Source organism: Cebus imitator, unplaced genomic scaffold (assembly GCF_001604975.1).
Source record: "Cebus imitator isolate Cc_AM_T3 unplaced genomic scaffold, Cebus_imitator-1.0 Scaffold235, whole genome shotgun sequence".
Taxonomy (NCBI): Eukaryota; Metazoa; Chordata; class Mammalia; order Primates; family Cebidae; genus Cebus; species Cebus imitator.
The window spans coordinates 2592561-2607805 of record NW_016107550.1 but is presented as its reverse complement, the minus strand read 5'-3'; the positions used below and the strand labels follow the sequence as shown (position 1 = coordinate 2607805).

Sequence of the window (15245 nt, the reverse complement as noted above, 5' to 3'; positions counted from 1 at the left end):
ATCTTCATGAGATTTGTGGCAGTGACAGAGTTCAAATGGAAAGACACTGGATCACTTAGAAAATGCTTATGTCTTTGGGAGATACCTTGACAGATCTCTTAGTGGCTTCTGGCTGGGCCATTCTGATGGCTTAGCTATGTTGGACACTGATCCCCAGTGATAGACATCAGCCTGTCTCCATTTCCTGGAAAAAAAAAACCAAGTGGGAGCTTCCCCCATAGGTAATTTACTACCATTCCCACAATGGCAGCTGGAGTTATCTACAGCTATGTGGTTGATTCTTGGAAGACTAAAAATTGGTCTCAATATGTGCAGAAGGGTCTATTCAAAATGTGTGGACATAGCAGAACCAGAAACAACTTCAGTGTTCTGTTCCATGCTATAGATGAGCCTTGTCAAGGCCCTGGAGCTCTGAGTTTCTGAGTTGGATGAGTTTGACTCCATGATATTAAGCAGGATACCCAGGATACCCATGGGCAGTGGGAATTGCATGGTGTCATGTAGAGTGTTTAAATGGCAGAGTTTTGAATGTCAGCATGTCCTTGAGTGTGGGAGCACGGATGGCATGTGAAAAATGAGGTGGGGATGTTCTGGTACACATGTTCCCTAGTTTGCTATCTCTGTTGAAAGAATGTTCTGGTTTCTATTGTGAGTTGCTTCCTTATCAGGGGTGCGTAGTCACATGGTTTCAGCGGCCCCCTTCCTAAGCCATCAATATGAAGCAGGGCAGCTGGGGAAGCCCATTGTGGACCTCACATTCAGGCTATTGAGGCAGGTGAAGCAGTTCTCTGACATACACAGCAAGTCCTGTCACTGGTCTGTTGGTTTTGTTAGAGAAATTCAAATTTCTGAACCATGATTGTCATGCTCTCAGGGCCCACATTGGCAAAGAATCTGAGGAGCCGTGTGTAGTGGCACATGCCTGTAGTACCAGCTACTCCAGCGCTGGAGGCAGGAGGATCGCTTGAACCCAGGAATTTGAATCCAGCCTGGGTAACAGAGCAAGACTCTGTCTCTAAAAATAAAATAATGATCTGATACTTTGGTCAAATGCCTAATCCCCCTTTTACCTGGAAGCAAAAAGAAAAGGAATAATGAAAGAAACTAAATTGGAAATGTTAATAAGAATTTAAACCTAGCAGACCTTTTTGTATCACATAGATTTTGGTATATAAACATCACAAAAGACAAAAGAATACTACCACATGTCCTTTTTTTAGCAAAATAAGATGGTCCAGGTTCTTGCTGCAAAATATCATGTGATAAAATCTCTATCAAAGTGGGTAAAGAGCATCATATTTTACCTTAGAATTATATCATTGACTTCTGGATTCTTGATTTGAGAAATTCATCTAGGATATCATCATCTGAAGACTCATAGTCTGAGATTTCTGTTGTGCAATCAGTTCTACAATTATTAGTATCTGGAGTGCTGTGTCTTGTCTCTTATATTCCTCTTCTGGTTCATCTAATGGTTGCAAAATATCTTCCTTTGTTAATTTTCTTCTCCTTGCCATCACTAGTAGATAATGAAAAAATTTGAATTCTTAACTGCATTCAATGAAAGCTAAAAGCAGACTATGAAGACAGGGTCTCCAATCTTAAAAAAAATACTTCTTGAAAGAAAATACAATGCTTTACGCATGGAAGAATAATGACATATTACTATTTCTTCTTCCTTCTAGGCAGCATCACCATTCTACCCTTTTCTTACAATATAATAATTGATGAATAATGATGCAATAATTTCTTGGATGATAAAATAGTAAAATGTTTCAAGATACAGGAAAAGCGAAGTCAGGTGCTAATAATGAATCTTGGATTTATAAAAGGATCTAATGGATCCATATGGTGATTACAGGATAGAATGAGTTTTATCCTATTTTTTAAATGAATACATATTCTCTCTGATCTTTGAAAGACCGCTAAAATATACAAAAGCTATGAAATATCAATACTCACAAGTATAGTTAGAACTGCTCAAAAAGAAACTCAAAACCTGCAATTGAGTCTGATAGACCTTGTCTGGCCTCACTGAATACAAAGATCCAGGGATCTCTAGATTTCTATTTGCTTCAAGGTAGAATAAAATGTTTTCAGGTTATGGGTCAGAAGGATCAGAATATCTGACACTAACATATTTTCTTATTTAGAGGGCGTCCAAGTGGCTGTTGTCAATGCCAGCTATACTCAAATTGCAGACTGGACAACAGCTTAAACTGTCTTCTCTTGCCCAGCCCTTTTCTCCATGCGTAGATTACATCCTGTCGCTATAAGCCGTAGCGTTAGGGGGCTGGTCAAGAGACATGGGCTTCATTACACCTAAAATGATGGCGCTGCTCATATCCAATCCACTTGCTTTAATCTGCTACTGTGAAACTCATTGAGCAAGAACATCAGAGACACACAAACCCAAGATTGAGCCACAGCGCCCTCTGGTGTGATTGTACGGTGAAGCGAAAGCCAATTTCTGTGACTTGTAGGAAATCATTTGTAAATAGTGTTTCTAAAACGAATTTACCTTCTTTCCAGGTGGGTGGATCCCAGGCACTACAGACTCTGGTAAGAACTTTTCTTCACTCCTCTTCCCTGGTGGGGTTTGTCAGTTTCCCTCTGTTGCTGTTGGCTGGCTGAGGCTGATCACAGCTGTGGTCACAGAGTAAATGCCCACCTTGTCGAATGCAGGAATGCTGGGGACGGAGAGGGGGGCAGGAGACATGGTACCAAGACCCTTGGCATGTCCCAGGTGCACACCCAGTCAATCCCAGATGTCATCCTCTTTCTTGCTCTCTGACTCTCAGTCATTTATCAGATAAGATTAGCTTCAGTTTGGTGTGAAGAGAGGTAGTTGAAACAAAAGGTCAGTACCTCTGCTCCTGGGTTGAAGCGATTCTCCTGCCTCAGCCTCCTGAGTAGCTGGGACTACAGACACATGCCAGCATACCCAGCTCATTTTTGTACTTTTAGTAGAGACGGGGTTTCACCATGTTGGCCAGGATGGTCTCGATCTCTTGACCTCGTGATCCGCCCACCTCAGCCTCCCAAAGTGCTGAGATTACAGGCATGAGGCACGCACACCCGGCTCCCCTTTTCTTTTCACTAACAATGACAGATATCTGGAAGATAACTAACATCTACTAAGCACTTGTTATACATCCTGTATCAAATGATTTTCATGTATGAAATGAGTTGATATATTTTAAAAAGTCTTAAAATACCACGTGGCACACAATAAGGGCTCAACTAATGCACATAGTGAGTGCTGTTATGAAATCTTCCCAAGAACACTTTGAGCTAAGTAATATCATTATGCCCATTTTGCATATGGGAAAAGCAGGGCACAATTAGGTAATTTGTCAATATTTTTGTGTCTAAGGTCATGTGTCTGGTGAGTAGCAGGGTAGAGATTTGAGTTGAGAATAGGTGCCTCCTTCTGCCCCTGCCCTGGTCTTTGACTTTGGCTCAATGTGCCTGCCTCTCCAGTGAGAGTGTGAAGACCTTTGTGCCCAAGTTTGATTTTGCAGGGTCTCCTATGTGTTCACTTAGGATGACTCTGCCCCTGGGCCCTTGGCACTGTTGAGGCCAGTCCCTCCCCTTCCAGGACATGCCTTGAGAGATCCAGAAATGGCCTGGGAAAGGCAGCTTTCTGACCAACATGCAGCAAGGAAAAGGCTAAGGCAGGGAGACTGAGCACTCTTCTGGAGGGATTATTCACAGGGTGACCAGGAAGGGACTCATTGCCTCGCTGCACCCCTAGGTTCATCTCTGATCCAGAAGAGGTGCAGAGGACATAGAAGGTAGGAAGTTTAGCTCTTAAGGGGGGCCCTTCTGAATAAGGCCTCAGGTCTGAACAGGCACCTCTTCCATGGTTTATGTACCTGAGACTGGGGAGGGACAGAGCATGGGAGGTCCAGAATGCACCCTGGGGATGCCCTGAAGATGGTCCAGCTGGCCTTTCCTCCCTCTAGGAGGAAAAGCAACCTGCCCCCTCCCATTGCATCCCATTCCAGCCTCTCACTCTGTGACCACAAGTTTCTTGTAACCTCAAACTCACCATTGAAAAGCCATACCCAGGATTTGGCTCCCACCATTAGGAGGGTGGGCTGCTCCCTCGGGACCTGTGCCTGTTTTCCTCGCACCGTCAATGCAGCTTACCCCGGTGGGTGGCCTAGCGGCATTGTGTCTGGCAGGAACATGGTGCGTTTTGACTTCCCAGCATGGCCAACTCCGTGGTGGGATGCAGGCTGTCTCAGCCCCTCCCAGGAGAGGAGGCTGGAAAAGTAGGTCGAGGCTCGCTCTTGGACTTGATTCTGATGGAAGTGGAGAGTGTATTAAAGCATTTTGAGCAGGGAAGTGAGGTGAATACATTTGTACTTTGTAAAGATAAAACTTGGAGACCATCTGGAGACCGATGAATCCTCTTAGCACAAAAACGAATGCAGAGTAAGCACTTCATCAGTGCTGGTTGAGTCAATGCATGTGGATGAACTAGAGAAAGGAGGAGCAGAGATTGAAGATTCAGCTGGGAGTAGGCCAGTTTCAAGGGGATGAAGGCCTACCCCGGTGAAACGGCAGTGAAAATGACAAGGAAAGGAACTTGGTGATGTTAGATACAGGATGTGAGGAGAAGGAGGAGTCCAATATGATGCCCTCATTCCCAGCATGGTTGATGTGGAGCATGGTGACATCCTTAATTTAAATGGAAAGAAGAGGCGGTGTTGAGTTTGGGATGATGTATGGGGTGGGATGGGCAGGAGGCCACTGAAAATGCTGGTCTGGAGATTAGAGCTAGTCTGTCAGGGCTGAGTCAGGGACAGAGAGGTGGATTTGGGGGCCCTCTAGAAAGTTCTCAGAGTCCGTGAGGTTCTCCAGGGGGAAGATACAGAAGGAGAGGGGGGCAAAAACAGAACATGTAAGCACAGGGATATGTAAGGTCTGGTCAGAGGGAGAAAGTGGAATGAGGGGGGTAGGGATGCAAGTCAAGGGGGCCGAGAGCCCCGGGGTAAGGGCTTCCCGCTGTGTCACTGCAGGTCTGCCTCTGAGGCTGGTGAATGGAGGTGACCGGTGTCAGGGCCGGGTGGAGGTCCTGCACCAAGGCTACTGGGGCACTGTGTGTGATGACAGCTGGGACACCCAGGACGCAGATGTTGTCTGCAGGCAGCTTGGCTGTGGCTATTCTGTGTCAGCCCTGGGTGGGGCCCACTTTGGTCAGGGCTCCGGAAACATTCTCTTGGGTGACGTGCATTGCTCGGGAAGGGAGCCCTACCTGTCAAGCTGTCCCCACAGCGGATGGTACAACCACGAATGTGGCCACAGGGAAGATGCTGGTGTCGTGTGCTCAGGTATTGTGGATATCACCTTGCCCTGTGTATGTGCAAGTCTGAGTCAGTATCACAACACATGAGTTGTGTATGTGCATACATGTGTGCTCTGCAGTTTACTTGCTTTGTTGTAAGTCATGTCCTAGTTGATGTTGGAGAGCAGGTGGTACTGCCCCTTTTCATAGACAGTGAAGGTCAAGGGATCATCTGCCTGTCCATCTGAAGCTGGGCATGGGGGAGGCAGGCTTCGGTCTCAGTCCCTCAGAGCCTGCTGATGCAATCACCTCATAGACTGGTTCTGATGAGCAGCATCACGACCACCCCTGGCCTGGGACACCAAATAAATATCTTCCTAAGTGGCAGTTTCTCCTCTTTTAAAGGCTGAGGAGGATAGGGAACTGCTGGTCCCTAAGACATGAATGTATACCAACATCAAATTGAGGAGTGAACCAAAGCATTCTCTTTATCGGGAATTAAATGACAAATAAAAGATACTTAACATCCTCAGTAGAAAAGAGAGCTTCTCCTGGACCCAACCCAGCAAATCCCAGTGCTGATTTCAATTGTTCACATAGTGCCAGGATGTGTGGACACCAAGGGGTCCTTTGATCCATGAAGAAACCTCCAAGAACACTGTCCCATGGCATGTTCCCGCAGGAGGAGTTTCTGGTTAAACCTTCCACTTCTAGAGCAACTCTGGCATTTGCTGTGTGACTGGACTGAGCCCATGCCACCCTGCACGGGATGTGCCCTTGATATCCAAGCATCAAGTAGGACTGGGCTCCCCATGGGGACATGGCCTTCCATGCAGCCACCTAGTGAGTGGTTTATTTTGGCATTCTGAAAAGGTTGGTTTTCTTTGGAAACCACCTTTCTTTCTAGTTGAATCACCTTCTCAGGAGTATTTCAGTGATGGTGAATATTTGTCATTTGAGGGTGTGTTTGACCTATAGAAACAGACAGATGTCATTTGACATTCAATCCTATGACTAGGAAAGGGCTGTTAATGGACTGGGTGACTTTTTGAATGGAGGCTGTGGCAGCAGAGGAGGTGGGGGGAGAGTAACAAGAGCAAAGGATGCTCGTGTGGCATCCTAGCCAAGCCTATCACCAGTAGAGTGACAGAGCCATTGGCACGTGTTTGGCTTTTGGCAATGGTGGGTACCCTTAGCACCTGTGCTTCCAACCTCTGCGTCAGAGCGGAGGAAGCCATGGGCCAACCCTCTCCAGGAGAGGGCTACCATCAATGAGCTCTTCCTTTCTCCACCCTGCAGCTTCTCTGTTTCCCTCGAAGGCGCCCCTGGAGACAACTGTAGCAGAAGGTAATGTCTACGCTGGGGGATCCCTGTGGGCTTATTACCCAACTGCACCCCTAGGTTCACCTCTGATCCAGAAAAGGCACAGAGGCATAGAGAGTAGGGTACTTAGCTTCCAAGAGGGGCCCTTCCAAATAAGTCCTCAGGTCTGAACAGGCATCTCTTCTATGGTTTGTGTCTGAGACTGGGGAGGAATCAAGTTGAAGATGCATCTCCAAGGAGTTCCAAGATGGAGCCTGTTGTCCTGTCTCTAGAGATTCTGTTATCCATGCAGCTCACTCCTGTTGTCCTCACCCAGCTGTGCTGACCCCTGGCCAGGCTAGGGTGCTGGATCTCTGGCTACAGGGCCTTGAGAGGCAGGTGCATACTTGCTAACATAGCCAAATTTCTAGGACAGCATCCTTGCCCTTGCCCTTTCTCTAAGCCGGTATTAGGCCACCCTTGTTTCTTCCTAACAGAGAGAAATCACAATCCTTAAGCTTATGGGCCAGAGGTCCTGTACATCCCCCTTGGGTACCTCCAGTGAGAAATCTGGGAGACATAGTCAATACAGCCTGGGATTCTGGCAGCCTGGGCTTTGGGAAGGGAAGTCACTTCCCATTTCCCATGGGAAACTTTGGCCCTAGGAGAAGTTCAAGGACAGCATTCTCACCAAGGCCTCTGGCTTGCCCAGGGTTGGCATGGAGCAGTTGGAAATGCTGATGGTATATGCATCAGGCCCTCCTATTCCTCAAGCCCTCTGTTTCCCCCTCCCTCTGGCCCATGGGGTGAGGCCTGACTTAACCTCTTTTTCCTCCCTATGATGAAGAACACAGATAACACTAGAACTGAGGGTGAGACTGGCTTTACTCTTCCCTTTCTATAGGTCATGATGCCAACTACATCCATGGGCTTGACTGTGATTCAGGAAAACTTTTAGGGAATGGGATGGGAGGGCATGTTGTGAGCACACCGTGACCTTCTGGACCCCAGAGGTCAGCTAGAGTGAAGCTTCCTCCATTGCCCATGTTTGTAGGGGTAGGGAGAAATCAGTCAGAATGTGGCGTCTCTAACAGCCTGTTGTGCTTTGGAAGTAGAGACCAGTGGGATCAGAATCCAGTCCAGAGTGACAGCCTAGATCCCCCATCTCCACAGCCGCGTGCTGACCCCAGCCATCCCGGCCAGGAAGATCATGTGCAAAATGTGCTCCATGCTAACTTCCGCGCCCCAGATATGCATCAGAGCTCCTCCCAGGACAACCCGATGTCATCGTGCTGCTCTTCCGTGTGGGGTGTTCTGTGTCCCTTGTCTGAGGGAATCAGGCAGAGCCCATGGTCTGCTTAGAGAAGGGTCATGTGGCTCTCCAGGCCCCCTCCAGGATATAGATTAGGAGGGGCAGGTCCTCTAGCTGAAGCACTAGGCTTGGGTTTGGGCCGAGCAGTCACTGTCCTCTTCCCTATGAAGAATTCTAACCTCAAGGTGTGTTAGAGCCCAGCCTAGTTACAGATTCTCTCAAAGACTCTGAATGGGGAAGACTCTGAATGCCCTGCAGGCCCTTGGATCTTGTCTTTCAGTAGGAATGTGCAAGAGAAATGTTGTGCCTTCCTCTAGGATCCGATTCTGGTTTGGCCCTGAGGCTGGTGAATGGAGGTGACAGGTGTCAGGGCCGGGTGGAGGTCCTGTACCAAGGCTCCTGGGGCACCGTGTGTGATGACAGCTGGGACACCAATGATGCCAATGTGGTGTGCAGGCAGTTGGGCTGTGGTTGGGCCATGTCGGCTCCAGGAAATGCCCGGTTTGGTCAGGGCTCAGGACCCATTGTCCTGGATGACGTGCGCTGCTCAGGGTACGAGTCCTACCTGTGGAGCTGCTCCCACAACGGCTGGTTCTCCCACAACTGTGGCCATCATGAAGACGCTGGTGTCATCTGCTCAGGTAGGCATCAAAGATCTCTGGAGGGTCGGGTGTGGTGGCTCATGCTTGTAATCCCAGCCCTTTAGGAGGCTGAGGCAAGCAGATTGCTTGAGGTCAGGCATTCAAGACCAGCTCTGGGCAAGATGGTAAACCCTGTCTCTAGTAAAAAAAAAAAAAATCATTTGAGCCCATTCTAGGGACAGACTATATTCAGAGAATATAGTAACAAACAGGTTTCTCACTCCAGGGCCCCCACCCTCCAAGCCTTTCCTGGTCATCCAGTGGCTCTGGAGTTTAGCTGGGGTTATCCAGCCTGTGTGTGCAATGCCATGGTGAGCACAGATCCCTAAGCTGCAAGCAGTGCCCCAACATTGGTTTGGAGGTGACTGAGGCACCAGTGTTCAGACACAGGGTCCAGCATGCTGACAGCAGAAATGAGGAACCTTTTATTCTGCTCCAGGAACATCCTCATAACTCATATCCCCTATTTTCCCTGAGGCTTCTTCTCAGGGTCAGCATGTTTTGGGGACCTGGTTGGTGAAGTCTCCCCTCCCCTTCAACACTGTATTACCTTGAGTGCTGTCAAGGTAATACAGTCAGTTCCTACTGACTCAGAGGGAAGGACTCAAGTGTAAATAGTTCACTTATGATTACTGTGAAGAGAGGCAGGGAAGTGGGGTAAGGGTGGGAGGATGGCAGCGAGTGACAAACGGTGGGGAAGCCTCCCAGAGGATCACCAGGAATCCGTGTCAAACCTCAGGCTCATCGCAGCTCAAGGAAGAGTTGGTGTCTTTGTCAACTCATTGCTTAGGGTGGCTGTGTGCTGCTCCCTGCTGTTGATACCCAGGTTGTTGTGGCCAGTCCCAGGCCCCAAAGTGACCTTTATATTCCCAGAGAGTGGGCCGCAGGCACAGAAATGGAGGCAATGCTGGGGTGTGTGGGGTCCCTGAGGGACGAAGGGCTTCATAGCGGGTGCTGGTAGGGCATCAGCTCAGGGTGTCGATACCCCAAGCCACTTCCGCCTTAACTCTAGTTGGGATCTGAGCCGTCAGTCTCCAGTGCCTGCGGAAGTCTGACCTGCAGACCCTGACTCAATGACCGATGAGAGAATGCACTCTCACACAATCCTTGCAGTGATTCAAGTGGGCTAGGGATGGCCGTTGGCTGCTTTCAGAGGGCGAAATGCAACCTGTCGACCCAGACCTTCTGTCCATCACACTTTTATTCCATTGAGATTTTACAGCAGAGATTCTAAGTTAACACACTTGGGGATAATTAACATGGTTACAAGAATGACAAAAGCTTTAGGTTCTGGGAGCCCAGAGTAAATGCTATTAACAGGAAATTCCCCTTTGATCTTTCCCAGAGAGGGCCACCCAGCACGAAATTAACATGAGTAAACAGTTACAGTGGAGACAAATGGGTGTGGCATAAGGCCTTTGATCGTCTCTCTCCCTAACTTAATGGGCTGGCCGGCCACCTTCAGTCTGCCCGAATAAAACCTTTTGGCCTTCCAAAAGGTTTGAGACTAATCTATAACTTTCCCTAATATATCTTAAATATTTTCTGTAATATTTTTGCCAGCCATCCCAAGTGAATCTCAACAGGGGTCACTGAGTGCTTGGTGTCTAATGTTGCATTTTTTCCTCACAGCTGCACAGTCGACGCTCAGGCCAGGTGAGTCCCCACCATCCTTCCCCAGGATGTCCCTTCTCTTTCTGCTCAGTTACCCCTTCCCAACTCCACAGAGCCCTCCTTCTTCTCTGCAGAGATACTCTGGGGCATATTATTACCCCCTGCCCGCTCTCTCTGTAACTGAGACCCCAGCATGGTGCTTCCTAACCACGCATAGTATTCAGCTTCTGCCTGCTCTTCAATCCGTCTCAGCTTTCATCACATAGTTCCATGCTGTCCCAATGGAACGCTTACAGGTTCAGGAAGAGGCCCCCTGTTGAGTGAGCCTCGGCCCCTTTATATTCAGGGCTGATAGAATCTTTCTGAGAATTGTGGGTGATACCCTCTAATGTTCTGTTGAATGCAGGGTTAGTACAAGCCTGATACTCCATGTCCCACTACTTGAAAGATCCCCAGGTTCTGCAGGGCCACATCTGCATCCAGAAGAGGCAGAAGCCATGCTCTGGGGAGAGAAAGGCTAAGAAATGTTTCTGGTGCCGTCACTTACCAGGAAACCTGATTTTCCCCCTAGGTGGACCCCTGGTCCCCCAAACATTTCAGCTGCAAGTATCAGAGTCTTGGCAATGGTGTCAGATGTGCCAGTCAGTCCGTGGGTCAGCGGATGGTGGTTTTGGGGGTGGTGAAGGTTTCCTAACTGAGAAAAGGTCATCCCTGTCTTAGAGAGAGATGGAAGGGCCTGCATGTGTCCTTTGTCTCTGAATCAGTTCCTTGGGCAGGAGTCCTGGGTAGACACATGGGGAGCAATTGGCCAGACCTGGGAGTGGAATCGTTTTCACAATGCTTGCCTGGTCTAGAGAACTGCTTGCTTTTTACCTTTTTCCCTTCAAGTCCAACTGTATCATTTCTCTTTGTTGCTGTTTACAGACACTTGGCCTGCCAGGACATCACCTGTACTCATAGAAGGTAAATAATCCTCTCAGCACTCCCCGGAGCTCACTCTCTACCTCTGGATACACGTTGGATTTTATAGTTCACTTATGATTGCCATGAAGAGAGGTGGGGAAGTGGGGTAAGGGTGGGAGAATGGCAGCAGGTGATAAACAGTAGGCTCAAGGTTGAGCTCGGCACTGGGAACAGGGGTGGGACCTCCCAGAACATCATTAAGAATCCTTAGCCTCATGATAGGATGAGGTGGGTGCCTCACTTCTTCATGTTTCTGTGGGTTGGGTAGAGAGAATGGTGGGGTCTCTGAAGACCCAGAACTAGATGTGGTGTTGGAGGGTGGGAGGTGCTGGTGACCTCTCTCCTGTGGGATCCTGTTCCAAGTGGTCAGGAAAGATCCCCATCCATGTGCTCAGGATGAGCCCTGGGGGGGTCTCCCTAATCTTATGGGGACCTCATTCCTAGTCCTGAGGCCATGGGATGCATGCAGGCCTGGGAAGTAGGTAAAAGTGCCTGTCCTCACACCTGTCTGGTCAGGGTCCTACCATCTCTGGTACTTTGCCAGCCAGATCCCAGACAGGACCGTGCTCCTGATTAAGGGAGGGGTCTGGGCATGCCATGTGCAGCTGTCCAGCTCCATCCTGTGTGTACCCAGACTGGGAAGTGGGATGTCCATTCTTATCACCTCCACTGGGGTCACAGGTGCCCCTAAAACTTGAGCTTCCATAGAGCTGGGCAAAGTAGGCTGTCAGCACTTTCTCTGTGATAAAGCGTATTCTCCGGCCATATTCAAAGGTGACTGCCTGCCTGGGTGACTTTGGCCATTAGAAAGTGCCCTGAGTGTGGAACGTGACTTATATACTAATTTTGTCTTTTCTCTTTGTTGCAATTTATAGACACTTGGCCGACCACAGCCTCAAATGCATCAACAGCAGGTAAATAATCCTCTCAGCCCTCCCTAGGGCTCATTGTCTCTGGACAAATTTTTGTTTGAAACTGATAGGATGAGGTGCATGGTGGGCCCCTCTCTTTTCATGTCCCTGTGGGTTTCATGGGGAGGAAGGTGGAGTCTCTGGGGAGCCAGTTCTGGGTCTGATGTTGGAGGGTGGAGGGTGCTGGTGACCTCTCTCCCGTGGGATCCTGTTTCAAGTGATCAGGAAAGATCCTTGACCAGGTGCTCAAGACGAGCACTGGAGGGCTCCCTAATCCTACTGGGACCTCGTTCCTGGTCCTCAGGCCATGAGCTGGAGACCTCCAAAGAGTGGTGCATTCCAAAAGTGCAGGTCCCTTCACCTGTCTGGACAAGGCCTTGGCATCCCTGGCAATTTGCCAGAAGCCAGAGAGTACCATGAAGGTGTCAATGAGCTCTTGAATACTGCGTGGGTCTGGGCCTGGATTTGTAGCTGTGGAACTCTGTCCTGTGTGCACCCAGAATGAGGAATGAGGTGTCCATTCGTGTCACCTCCGCTGGGGTCATACGTGCTTACCCATAAGTGGAGCTTTTATAGACTTGGGTAGAATAGGTATCACTTCTTCTTCCACTAGGATAGAGCTTAACCTCTGGGCACAGTCACCTTCAGTCGTGACCGTGTGCCCTGGTGACTTTGGCGTTTCTATTCAAACTTGACTCCTTTGCCAGTGCCCTGAGTGGTGTACATGTCTTATCCTTGACCTGCTGATAGGGATGAATGAAGAATTCTTGTGTTCCCCTGTAGGATCTGAATCCAGTTTGGCCCTCAGGCTGGTGAATGGAGGTGACAGGTGTCAGGGCCGAGTGGAGGTCCTGTACCGAGGCTCCTGGGGCACCGTGTGTGATGACAGCTGGGACGTCAGTGATGCCAATGTGGTCTGCAGGCAGCTGGGCTGTGGCTGGGCCATGTCGGCCCCAGGAAATGCCCGGTTTGGTCAAGGCTATGGACCCATCGTCCTGGATGATGTGCACTGCTCAGGACACGAGTCCTACCTGTGGAGCTGTCCCCACAGTGGCTGGCTCTTCCATAACTGTCAGCACAGTGAAGACGCTGGGGTCATCTGCTCAGGTGGGCCTTCAAGGCTTTGGGCTCCCTCTGTTGGGGTGGAGTGTGGTCAGGAAGCAAGGTCTCATTCTGCTCTCATTTCCTCACTTGGAGCTTTTCCGACTTTTCCTGTATTTCTGATATCTCCTTAGTTCTCTGCTAAGAAACAGCATAAGTCATTGCCACATTGCCAGGTATTGGGTAGGTCAGAGTGGGCAATGGACCAAATTGAAATAAGGGTCATGTCTTTGTTCACCTACTGAGGCAGCTCAAGGAGTAAGAGAAGAGGAAAGCGCTGGACCTTTGTCTTTTAGTGCGGTTGGAAGGGAATAGCCGGGGCCTGGTTATTCATGAAGAAAGAGGTTGATTTGGGCTGTGGCCTTGCAGCTGCATAGGAGCACGGTGCAAGCATCTGCTTGGCTTCTGTTGAGGGCCTCAGGCTGCTTGCACTCCTAGTAGAAGGGAATGGGGAGCTGTTCTGGGCAGAGGTCACAGAGGAAGCAAGAGAGAGCAAGAGGGAGGGCCCAGGCTCTTTTCAACCAGCAGCTCTAGCTAGGAACTAAAAGAAGACCTCACCCCTGACCGGGGAGGGCACTAAGGTGTTCATGATGGGTTGGCCTCTGTGACCCAACAGGGTGTATCAGGCCTCACCTTTATACTTGGATTGCAATTTATACTCCAATTGCAACATGACACCTGGATAGGACAAGCGTCCAAACTATTGCACACTGGCTCTCCAGGGTTCCATCTTTCTCCTACTGAAAGGTTTGGGTGAGGGTGAGGCAGATGAAGCACATATAGGGGGATTGGTAGAGGGACTGTCTCACTGGGAGGAGCCCAGAACCAAAGCCTTCTGCTGAGAAGAGGAGATTTTCTGCTGATGCCCAACAAGGAGGCATCAGAATGGAGACACAAGGTTGGGAGTGTAGATCTGTGTCCGTTGGTGTCTGGCCTGGGTTTTGGGAGTGTGAATGCCTGACTGCAATTCCCTCCGGAGCACTGCAGTCTTGCGTGTGCAGCAGGTCTGGTGTGGGGTGGGCAGCCCCTATAATGCCTGCTAGGTAAAGCCTTGTTATGAATGCCTGTAGGCTGGGCTAGAAGATCATAGGCAGGACTTTGGCTTGAATGGCCTCTTCTTCCTTGCTGACTCAGGAACTGCTAAGACGTGCAAGGGAGAGGGTTGGTTTTATGTCAACCTGATTAGTACAGGCAGACACAAAGTTTATCACTTTGGAGCTGGCAGTAGTGGACACAATCTGTCCAGATGCCTTCCAAGGAGCATCTCTGTGGGGACATGCATGGTGATGCCCCACCCTCTGTGTTAGGGGGCTAGGATGGACTGAATGTCAGACTTTCCCAGTTCCTTCCACCTTTGTTACAGTTTTTCCAGCTTCTGTGTATTCATCTAACCTGATCTCCTCTTTCTCACAGCTGCCCAGTCCCAGTCGACACCCAGGCCAGGTGAGTCCCCAGTGTCCTTCCTTGGGATGTCTCTTCTCTTTCTGCACAATTGTCCTTTTCCCCATGTGACAGAGCCCTCCTTCTGATCTGTGTGGATACTCTGGGTCATACTGTTTCCCCTGCTCTATAACTGAGACCCCAGCATGGCGCTTCTTAGCCAGCCATGGTTAAGAAGGTATGACCTTTCAGAGAATTAAGAGTTATTACCAAAGTCACTGAATAGGCAATGTCAGTTGAAACCTTAAATATGACTTTGTCCGTGGACAAAAGCAGTATCAGTGCAGGCCTGAAACCTCCATTCCTCACTCATTCAAACACCCCCAGATTCTGCAGGGCCCCATCTGTAGCCAGAAAGGCAGAGGCCGTACTCGGGCAGGGAGAGAGATAATAGACATTTTTGGTGCCTCCATTTTCCAGGAGAATTTATACTCTTTTGGGCGGCTCCCCGATCCTTCCAACATTTTAGCTCCAACTACAGTTGGAGTCTCAGCAATGGTGTCATATGTGCCCATCAGTCCATGTGTCAGTGGATGGGGCAGGCTAACCCTTTGTAGCTGAGAAGAGGACGTCCCACACTTCAGAGGCAGGAGGGATCCGACTAGTCTCCAGTGAGGCCTCTGTCCCTGGCTGTGCTCACTGGACTGAAGACTTGGGCAGACACA

General features: G+C 49.3%; 1 protein-coding gene across 1 annotated transcript in view; it reads left to right on the top strand.

The window, feature by feature from the left end:
* LOC108282164 (deleted in malignant brain tumors 1 protein-like) overlaps positions 1–15245 on the top strand; it is a 64487-nt gene that overhangs the window by 13500 nt on the left and 35742 nt on the right. The window contains 10 exon segments of the mRNA XM_037727656.1: positions 2533–2562; positions 5031–5342; positions 6596–6643; positions 8228–8551; positions 9041–9117; positions 10184–10207; positions 10737–10818; positions 12004–12042; positions 12823–13146; positions 14554–14583. Of these exon segments, the coding sequence (XP_037583584.1) occupies positions 2533–2562; positions 5031–5342; positions 6596–6643; positions 8228–8551; positions 9041–9117; positions 10184–10207; positions 10737–10818; positions 12004–12042; positions 12823–13146; positions 14554–14583 (1290 nt within the window).